The following is an 11151-nucleotide window of genomic DNA, read 5'->3' as shown; positions in this document are numbered from 1 at the left end:
TTCTAGTGAATGAGGTTTAGAGATTTTGATATCATGGGACCCTACGGCTTGTAACCTTGTTCCAAAGACATGGAAGACTCTTTCCTGGCTCCAGCTCAAGAGAGCATGGAGAAAAGGAAGAGGAAAGAAAGGGAAACAATAAGATTCATAATTTCTTTCTTTTTTTTTTTTTTTTTTATGGAGTTTCGCTCTTGTTGCCCAGGCTGGAGTGCAATGGTGCAATCTTGGCTCACTGCAACCTCCGCCTCCTGAGTTCAGGCAATTTTCCTGCCTCAGCCTCCCAAGTAGATGGGATTACAGGCACCTGCCACACGTCTGGCTAATTTTTGTATTTTTAGTAGAGACAGGGTTTCACCATGTTGGCCAGGTTGGTCTCGAACTCCTGACCTCAGGTGATCCATCTGCCTCGGCCTCCCAAAGTGCTGGGGTTACAGGCATGAGCCACCACGCCCGGACTCATAATTTCTTTTGAAGCTTAGTACCAAGAAAATCATACACAGCAAAATAACACTAAATGGTTTAGTGCTATGTGGTATTTTTCATTTAGACAACTTCATCTCTACCAGGAAACAGATGTAGGCGATTTGAGTGGCTGTTCTGTGACTGTGTCTGTAACTAAGAAACCATTCAAAAATAAAAACACAATTATAATTTGTTACAGTTTTAATATTTACAAAGAATAAACCTTTAGATGATCTGATACAGAATAGACAAATGAGAGATAAACGTATTTTGAAAACTGTTTGACCCTATCTTTCCACCCAAATATAGCAGGTTTCTACAGTCCATTTCCTTCGAAAATAAACAAGTTGGAAACCTTTTGGCTTTTTTTTTTTTTTTTTGAGATGGAGTCTCACTCTTGTTACCCAGGCTGGAGTGCAATGGTACGACCTCGACTCACTGCAACCTCCGCCTCTTGGGTTCAAGCAATTCTCCTGCCTCAGCCTCCTGAGTAGCTGGGATTACAGGTACCCACCACCACGCCCAGTTAACTTTTTGTATTTTTAGTTGAGATGGGGTTTCACCATGTTGACCAGGCTGGTCTCAAACTCCTGATGTCAGGTAATTCACCCACATCAGCCTCCCAAATGCTGGGATTACAGGCTAGAGCCACCGCGCCCAGCTACCTTTTGGCCTTTTTGTTTCATCTCATTTGGCTGTCTTCTTTTTTAATTCCTATGTTTCTTTAAATGAATTAACCTTTTCTTTTTTTGATCATTTTTATTTTTGCTTCCTTGCTGTACACACCTTTCTTTGAAATCTTTCCTTATGGCTCCTCTTACCACATTCCTTCATCAAGTGTAATATATGAGATTTCCCCATCATTCACACATGACTTCCAACTGACCTTTACTTCTCTAGCCCTTAATTCCCCTTCACCACTCCCTCCTGCACATTCTCAGAATAAATGGATAAAGTGTTGCTTCATGGTTAAGTAAATGAGAGACAGTAATGGAAGCATTCTCTCTATGAATTTGCATTGCTATACTGAGAAATATGGAGACTAGGAGTGCTAATTTCAGTAATTTCAGTTGACATCAATTGCAATAGGCGGCTAAATACTATATCCCTGGCTTTTGAGGTCTCCAGGTTCTTCTCTCTAGACACTTGAAGACTGATTTGGTCTACACTTGTCATGATGAGTTCAGATGCCAGAATCTGAGTAGGAGAACTGTCATGAAACACGGTGTCCATAATGTACTGTTTATATAACTCCACAACCTTCTGCTCCAGGTACTCATTCAGCACTGCATTAGAAATAGGATTCTGCATTTGCAAGCTGCTTTTCTCTTTGATGCTTGTTATTCTCCAATAGGATGAGTACCGCTGGATAGGTATTTGGGGAAAGTCACTGGGCTGAGTAGAAATGGAATCCTCCATGGGTAAAGGAATCTCAGATGACTTCAGCAAAGGGCCATATTCAAAACTGCTCTCAGAGGGAAAATCTGTTGTCACTGAATTAATGGCCATCACCTGGCCCCCTGCAATATGTAAGTCATTATAATTCTTGCAAATACTTTTGCAAGAAGATGGAACTAAGTAGGTCTCTCTGCTGGCATCTCTACATATTTCAACTGCAGCCAAGTTTGGGCTTTCAAACACAGGATTGGGGTTTGTCTGCAGCACTGTGACTCTCTGACTTCTGCTATGTTGGCTCTCTCTTGAGTGCACTGAAGAGATAAACTTGCCAGATGATTTGCAGCTCACGTAGAGACTTCTGACTTGTGTTTCATCCACAGAGGAATAGGAAAGAGTAGCAACAGAATTTGTCTCCTCTTCCTTTTCCCCAACCACCGGCTCATTATAAGAGGCACAACTCCAGTGGATGTCATTCCAGTACTCAAGTCCACTGAGATACCCTTCTGACAGCATTCTGGAATGAGAATCAATGAGTAAGAATGGGGAAAAAGAATACTGAAATTTTAGAAGTTGGCACTTGATATATCAAAAATAAGGACAATGAATAAACTCACTTTATACATTCACCAAGCTCTTACTAATTCTGTGCCTACTTTGTACCAGGACTATGGCATGTGCTAACGATATAAAAATGAAAAACATGCAATTCCATCCTTCAGGAAGTTTCCCACTATAGGAAAAAATTAACTAGATATAAACAATTCCAATATTACATCACTGAGGATTATAATAGTGATAGGTACAAAGGAAGTACAGGGGGTGGGGGTCCCTAACTTAGCCTGGGGCAAAGGGGAGAAGTCACAGGATGTGTCATAGGGAAGGTGACATTTCAGCTGAATGCTGAAGAGTAATTAGGAGTTCCAGCCATAGGAACAGGGTTATAAGAGAATATGGCAGCATGACCTACCCACCACATACAAGAAGCTGAGCACAAGCAGAAGGAATTGGGAAAATAAGCTGAAATTGGATCGTGAAGAGCCTTGGCAGTCAGGCAAAAGCATTTACATTCTGCCCCATAGGAAATGAACAGTGACCTAGAAGTTGCAGATTGGAAACATGGCTAGTGGGTTATGAGCAAACAATGAGAAAATCTGTGGCAAATTCTACTGAAAACAAGTGCTGTGTCTTACTTAACACTGTATTGGATCCCTGGGAGCTAGCACAGTTATTTGCATTTCTACAGAGACTCAAAAGGTATTTGTTAATTTGAGTTAAAGAATTTTCAACAATGACATGGTATGAAATTAATTCGTGCTCAATACATCATGAAGTACCACAAAGCCTACCCTGCCTTTGTATCCCAGAATAAATTTCTTTCTCTATCCCTCCCAGTTCTCCGAATACATCCTGAAAATGTCGCTGTATCTAACTGATGTTTACCTCCTAGTTACCAAGGAGCTTTCCTGACCACGGGCTTTCCCTACATCTACCTCCCCTCCCCACCCCCAGCAATTGTCACTGGTCTGGAGTGGCTAGAACAGGCTAGAAACCAGCAGCTGCATTTTCTAAAAACAGAACACACTGGCATTCCTGGCACTGGGGCAAGAGGCAACAGCAAGGAAAACTGGTCCTCTTGGGCCTCGAGAGCTGGGCTTCTGAAACAGACCTGTCAACTTGAGCCTGAACTTGAAACGTAAAATAAGAAAAGGAGGATTTTTTTTTAACCGTACATAAAGGTCCTTTTAAAAATTGTTAACATCTCTTTTACATTCATGTAATTATTGTTTCCCAGGTAAATAGAATGTTTCCCTTTTTTAAAAATTGTAGAAGGGTCAGATTATAAATTTCTTTTTTCTCTTCTGGAACTATTCCTGGTTTATTTAGCAAATCTCAATTTTTTTAATGTTTACTATATTTTGGGCACAGTTATGTGCCATGAAGTTACTAAGTTAAAGGTCTTCAACAAATCCATGAAGTAATTACTGTATGCTGAACACACTTATAGGGATAAAAACAAAAGTTGCCCTTTCCTTAAAAATCTATATGAAGTTCTGCCCTCAAACCTAATATCCAGGTGAAAAGGCCAATCTTGCCTACATGGAAAGATAAGAAACAGAGAAAGAGTTTATCATAAAGAACTAATGGGGATGCAGTTACTTCCTGGCCCTCAACACCCTACCCCCACCCAGGCTATAGCTAGGGCATTCCACCTTCAAGTCCTCAGAATATCATTGTGGAAAATCAGAGCAAAAACGATCTGTTGACTTTTGAGTATCTAAATGGGCTTTAGAAACTCCTGGTAGAAATAATCGTTTGGGAGAAATGACTTTTGAGAAACCATAACCTGAGCTTCTACACCTCAGAATCCAGAACCATGAAGGACTTAAGGCATAATATTTATGCAGTAATAATAAACTTAAGTAGACTGAGTCCCCCATAGAGGGAAAAAGTATGTCTCCAGAGAGATTTGGGAGCCAAGAGTAGACAAGTTTGCAAAATTATCTCATGACCAGCATGTTGCAGGAGCAGAAGGAGAGACAGCCACATGCATCACCTGGGCAGGCCGGCATGAGGCTGCCTCATCAAGTCTGCTCACACATCAGCATGCTGCTGAGAACCTGAAACCCTGGAGAAGACCTACAGTTGGGATGGAAAGATTGCAGACATGATCTCCATAGACTACAAACCAGGGACCAGATGAATGATAAGTTTCCATGGATACCAGTATGGCTACATGATGACAACCAAAGATATCTCCCACCCACTCCCATCCTCAGCTGACCCTATGATTTATATAAACAATCTAAAACTTAGACGCACATCCAAGGAGGAGGGAGCCCTGAAGTGACTGAGGAAATCCTGATTGACAGTGAGTACTTTCCCACCACTCTGGAGAACGTGAGCTCAAAAAAGATATCCAACTGAGGTTGAAGAAAGCAAGGATCCCTAGGAAAGATAGCAGAATAGGCACATGCATGTATTTTTTCTTCCTTTCCAAACTTCACTAAAACAACAATAAATGGTTTTTCAAAAGGTATAATACACACACAAATACACACACACAAAAAAAACAACAACAACAGGAGAAGAGACCAGTACAATAACATTTTAGAAGCTGGGAAGCAGGAGATTGAGGATTAATGACAGGAGACCTAAGAAAACTGAATCTTACAAGAGCCATGGTGATATGGTTTGCTGTGTCCCCACCCAAGTCTCATCTTGAATTGTAGTTCCCATAATCCCCATGTGTTGTGGGAGGGACCAGGTGGAGATCATTGAATCATGGAGGTGGTTTCCCCCATCCTGTTCTCGTGATAGTGAGTTCTCATGAGATCCGATGGTTTTATAAGGGGCTTTCCCCTTCTCTGGGCACTCAGTCCCTCTCCTGCCACCCTGTGAAGAGGTGCCTACCAGCATGATTGTGTTTCCTGAGGCTCCCCAGCCCTGCAGAACTGAGTCAATTAAACCTCTTTCCTTTATAAATTAACCAGTCTCAGGCAGTTCTTTAAAGCAGCATGAGAACAGACTAATACACATGGGGAAAGCGAAGAGCCAATCTGATTTAAATTACCCTCAGTGTTGAGGAATTGGTGGTATCACATACCTTTTTGGAGTGAGAGTAAAGGGGATATATCTAAAGTAAGAAATATTGAAAGTCTATTTAAAAAGCAGTCAGAAACCCAGATCATCTTTCACACCTGGCCATGCAGCCAGGTGACACTCCCCATCCTTAACCCCAAAGAAAAACTTCAAATGTAGTCTCTAAAGAGTGAAACAGAGGGTCTCTGGAGTAGGGAATACCAATTGAGGGTAAAATTACTGAATTGATAATAGATCAATTAAATAAACATATGCATATTTTTGCTGAGATCCATGACCTCTCTCCCCTTACTCAGCTCAAAGAATGATAGCAAGAGGAGTATCCTTCTAAGCAGGATATTGGGAAGAATGTCTTGGGGAATCTGACTTGTCTGAGAAGAGCAATTGACATCAGAGTTTCCCCAACTCAACAGGCCACCAGATCATCCTTTATTTAAGCCCACAATTAATAGAGCCTATTGAGCTTTTTGGATCTTTATCCTTAAATATGAGTAGAATTCTGAAACCTCTGAGGAAAGGTCTGCTATCAGGGAGACCAAAATAGTCATTTGGAGGAAACAAAGTTAGGGCGGGGTGAAGGAGGGGGCAGATTCTACCACCAATATTCTTAAAGAGTTAAGGTATAATATAATCATGAATTACAAATGGGATGCTATAAAAAAGAAGAATTCTGAAGCTGTTAGAAATTAAAAATGATCATTTTAAACCTCAATGGAAGGATTGAAAGGTAAAGTTGAAGCAAATTATTATTTTGAAAGCAGAACAAAATTACAAGATGGAAAATAAAATTAGAGAGGACCAGTCCAGGAGATCTATTATCTGAATAATAGGAGGTTCAGAAAGACCAGAGAAAATAGGGGAGAAATTCAAAGACACGATTTAAGAATATTTCCCAGAATGGAAGGACATAAGTTAACAAAATAGTGAGTGAAAATAGATCTATACCTCCTCTCATGAATGTGAAATGATAGAACCCCTGGGACAAAGAGAATATCCTATAAGCTTCCAGAATGAAAAAAGAGTCACAAAAAAAGACCAAGAACCAGAATCTTCAGACTTTTCAACAGCAGCATAAGGAACAATAAGACAATGAAAAAATGTCTACAAATTCTGAATTTTCATTCAACTAGTTATTTTCAACCAAGACCAAGTTATCAATTAAGTATGATGATAGAATAAAGATATTTCTAGGTTACAAGTCTCAAATAGCTGATTTTCCAAGCACCTTTCTCAGAAAGTCAATAGAATATGTGCTCCACTGAAAGGAGTAAGCAAAACAATAAAATGGAGACAAAGGGTACCGGAAACAGGAAATCCAGCACAGGAGAGAAACAAATAGCCCTTAAACCAGGATAGCCTGAGCCCTTGTTCTGAACCCAGTAATGTAAAGGGCCTCATTCTAGCCCTCCTTAAGTTGCACCTCTCCCAACAGGGTAAGGAGTTCTAGAGTCCAACATGATGGGAGGCCACCCAGCCTCTATACTGCTGCCTTCTAACTCACACTTCTGGTATTCAGGACCTCAGAATTCCCTGCTCAGATGGCAGACCCAACTACAGAGTCTGTACAGGCTCTGCCCCAAATCCATTATGATTAGGACAGACTTGGGGAAACTGAATGTGTACACACCCCTAGGCCCAAAAGATGATGAAGAGGTGGTTTTTAACGAGGGCTGTAGACAGAGCTTAGGTATATGGGCAGAATGTCAAGGATAGCCAGGACTGGGAAAAGAAGATGGAAGGGCTGAAGACTGAAGCTCCCCATTTTTGTCCTAGGCCCAGGAGTTGTGAAGAGGAGACCTACCCATGATGACAGTGAAAAGACATTCCAGGATGAAAGCTGCATATGTATCAGGTTTAAAAGGCAACCAGGGCCGGGCACGGTGGCTCACGCCTATAATCCCAGCACTCTAGGGAGGCCGAGGCGGGCGGATCACAAGGTCAGGAGATCGAGACCATCCTGGTGAACACGGTGAAACCCCGTTTCTACTAAAAATACAAAAAAATTAGCCGGGCGTGGTGGCGGGTGCCTGTAGTCCCAGCTTCTCGGAAGGCTGAGGCAGGAGAATGGCGTGAACCTGGGAGGCGGCAGAGCTTGCAGTGAGCCGAAATCGCACCACTGCACTCCAGCCTGGGCGACAGAACGAGACTCCGTCTCAAAAAAAAAAAAAAAGGCAAACAGGTGATTAGAACAGATCGGAAGGCTTCTGAAGCTAAAGATAAAATTGAAGACAACTGAAAAGGTCTGACCATGATGAAATACAATTTACATAATTGACCACAAACTTTGGGGATAAATTAGAAAAAGCTAAGCAAATGAAAAATCTAGACCAGCACTGTCCAACAGAGCTTCCTGGGATGATGGAACGATCAATATCTGTGTTGTCCAAAATGGCAGCCAATAGCCACATGTAGTTATTAGGCACTTGTAATATGGCTAAGGCAACTCAATTTTTAATTTAACTTAATTTGATTTTAATTGACACATGGCTACTCTATGGAACAGCAAAGACTTAGAAAATAGTGAAGTGATAACGTAAAATTTTTAAATACTGAAGACTGCTAATTATAATTGCAGTTTTTTGGGGTTTTTTGTTTGTTTGTTTTGTGTGTGTGTGTGTGTTTTTTTTTTTTTTTTTTTTTTTTTTTTTTTTTTTTTTTTTTTTTTGAGGCATTCACGCTCTTTCATTTAGGCTGAATGCAGTGGTACGATCTCGGCTCAATGTAACCTCCACCTCCGGATTCAAGTGAGTCTCGTGCCTTAGCCTCCCGAGTAGCTGGGACCACAGGTGCACATCACCACTCCCAGCTAATTTTTGTATTCTTAGTAGAGATGAGGTTTCACTATGTTGGCCAGACTGGTCTTGAACTCCTGACCTGAAGCGATCTGCCTACCTTGGACTCCCAAAGTGCTGGGATTACAGTCATGAGCCATTGCGCCTGGCCAATAATTGCAATTTAAAGTTCATTGGTGGATCGCTATCATAGCATACTATGACAGTTATTTTTAGCATACTAAAGTAACATTTGAGTAATTAATTTGTTTCTGTATTCCTTTCAAGGGATGTCAGAAAGGAGCTAACAAAAGATAGTAAAGCCAGGCCAGGCGCAGTGGCTCATGCCTGTAACCCGAGCACTTTGGGAAGCTGAGGCAGCTGGGTCACATGAGGTCAGAAGTTTGAGACCAGCCTGGCCAACATGGTGAAACCCCATCTTTGCTAAAAATACAAAAATAAGCCAGGCGTGGTGGTGCATGCCTGTAATCGCAGCTACTCGGGAGGACGAGGCAGAAGAATCGCTGGAACCCGGAAGGTGGAGGTTGCAGTGAGCCGAGATTGAGCCACTGCACTCCAGCCTGGGTGGCAGAGTGAGACTCTGTCTCAAAAACAAACAAATAAAAAAAAAAGAGATGGTAAAGCCAGAGCATAAACTATTAGATGTTTGGTAATGAAATGGGACTAGAACACTTATTTGAGGCTTTTTTTTTTTGTTTCACTATTTTGAAACAAGGAAGATATAGAATTTCTTTTAAAGGTTTTTAAATGCTTCCATTTGGAGAAGTCTAGAATGCCTGTGTGAATTGTTCAAAGAAAAATTGTAAAGATATTTTCATTTTAATTATGCATTCTTTTAGGTCATCTCTGAGGCGACAAAAGTGCTATCCAATAGAACGTCTTGAAGTGATGAAAATGTCAAATATCTGTGCTTTCCAATATGATAGCCAATAGCCACTTAAAATGTGGCTACTGTGACTGAAATTTTAATTTGATTTAATCTAATTCAATTTAAATAGCCACATTTGGCTAGTAGCTGTCATATAGACAGATCCAGACAATTATAATCTCCAATTCATAATTTTAAGAAAGTTGTGTAGCAGTAAAGCCAGGCACAGTGGCTCATGCCTGTGATCCTAGCACTTTGGGAGGCTGAGGCGGGAGGATCACTTGAACCCAGGAGTTTGAGACCAGTCTGGGCAATATAGGGAGATCATATCTCTATAGGAAATTCAAAACTTAGCCAGGCGTGGTGGTCCCAGTACTTGGGAGGCTGAGGTGGGAGGATCGCTTGAGCCCAGGAGTTCGAGGCAGCAGTGAGCTGTGATTGTGCCACTGTACACCAGGCTGGCAACAGAGCGAGACCATGTCTCAAGAAAAAAAAAAAAAAGGAAAGAAAGAAAGTTGTGTTGCAAAAAACAAAGCAAAACAAAAACAACCCATCGTCTACTACATGGCTGAGCTATAAATAGCTTTTATAGAGTCATAATAATACAGCACATGATAATATAAAGCACTGAAAATGGATCTAACTCAACTTAAAATATAACCACAAGGTGACCATAAAGTCAGTAAACAAAGAAAAAATATTTTTATCATATATAGCAGAATATCATGTATGTATAAAACACTATTTTAATATATATATAGTACAGTGATACCAATAAAAATCATCCTAGGCATTGGCCTGTGAGTCCAGACTAGGTGGCCACTCCATATAGTGAGAGGAAGGGGACAAAGTTGTATATCCTTGGTGAGGCCAGGAGAGGAATGAGAACTAAATCCTCCTCTTCATGATGACAAGTCAAGAAATAATGCCCCAAACTGAAAAATCCAAAAGTTGCAACAAAAGCATGCCATTTAAAGAAATGATGGTAAATATCAAATAATTAGTTAAGGGAGATAAAAGTAGTTGCTTCTGGAAAAGGAGGCAAGGACAGCAGTTTTTCATAACAAACTTCTCAGAATTATTTGACCCAATTTATGTGCAAGTATAACTGTGATTAAATTTTTAATTAAAATAAAAACTAAAGATAAATATTTTAAAGTAACCAAGGGCCAGGTACGGTGGCTCATGCCTGTAATCCCAGCACTTTGGGAGGCCAAGGAGGGCGGATCACCTGAGGTCAGGAGTTCGAGATCAGCCTGGCCAACATGATGAAACCCCATCTCTACTAAAAAACACAAAAATTAGCCAGGCATGGTGGCAGGCGCCTGTAATCCCAGCCACTCAGGAGGCTGAGGCAGGAGAATTACTTGAACTGGGGAGGCAGAGGTTGCAGTGAGTCAAGATCGCACCACTGCACTCCAGCCTGGATGACAGAGCCTTGCTCTGTCATAAATAAATAAATAAATAAATAAATAAATAGTAACTAAGGGGGTGGGGGGAGAAGCAGATGGCATTTCCTGTACAGCTGTTTGTGGTTAAAGATGATGCACATTCTAAGGGTGAAGAAGAGAGAGATGACTGTGTGACAGGTTAACCTTTATTTGGCCCTACAGACAGAAAGAATTCATAAGGGCAGTGAGAAGAGGGAAAACATTGGAGACAGAGGAGAGAAGGGCAACAAAAGTGAAGAGGTTTCTGTTGTCAATTTCACGTGGGTCAGTAACAGACACCAATATAGGTGGGTACAAGCGTTGTTTGTCAGTGTCATGCTCATCTAAGAGCCTTTCTTGAAATGTCCCAGTTTGCCGAATCTCCCCTTTAGGATCCCTTATCCCCATTCAGACATGCCCCAAGTCTCCCACTATTTATCTTATTTCTCTTCATATTAAACAATCAGCCCTAACGGAGTCTTCTTTCATTATGAGGTTTATAAGTGCTCCAGATAATCTCCACACTCCTTCATAGCAATGAAGGAAAAGGGCCTAGAATTTTGAGTACAGTAATGGGCCCCTTTTCCTATTTGTTGTCAAC

The 11151-nt window shown here is 41.1% G+C and overlaps 1 protein-coding gene across 4 annotated transcripts in view; it reads right to left on the bottom strand.

Moving 5' to 3' along the window:
• Nucleotides 1-648: 648 nt before the first annotated feature.
• The window catches only part of CUNHXorf21 (chromosome unknown CXorf21 homolog), a 62999-nt gene continuing 52496 nt past the window's right edge, over nt 649-11151 (bottom strand). For all 4 annotated transcript variants that reach the window (XM_033201997.1, XM_033201996.1, XM_033201995.1 and 1 more), the window contains exon 3: nt 649-2374. In XM_033201997.1, the coding sequence (XP_033057888.1) occupies nt 1468-2373 (906 nt within the window). In that variant the 5' untranslated portion in view covers nt 2374 and the 3' untranslated portion in view covers nt 649-1467. The remainder of the gene's footprint in view (nt 2375-11151) is intronic.

This window comes from Trachypithecus francoisi, unplaced genomic scaffold (assembly GCF_009764315.1).
Source record: "Trachypithecus francoisi isolate TF-2019V2 unplaced genomic scaffold, Tfra_2.0 Lachesis_group6, whole genome shotgun sequence".
In the NCBI taxonomy this organism is placed as follows: domain Eukaryota; kingdom Metazoa; phylum Chordata; class Mammalia; order Primates; family Cercopithecidae; genus Trachypithecus; species Trachypithecus francoisi.
This window is presented reverse-complemented; position numbering and strand designations above follow the sequence as displayed.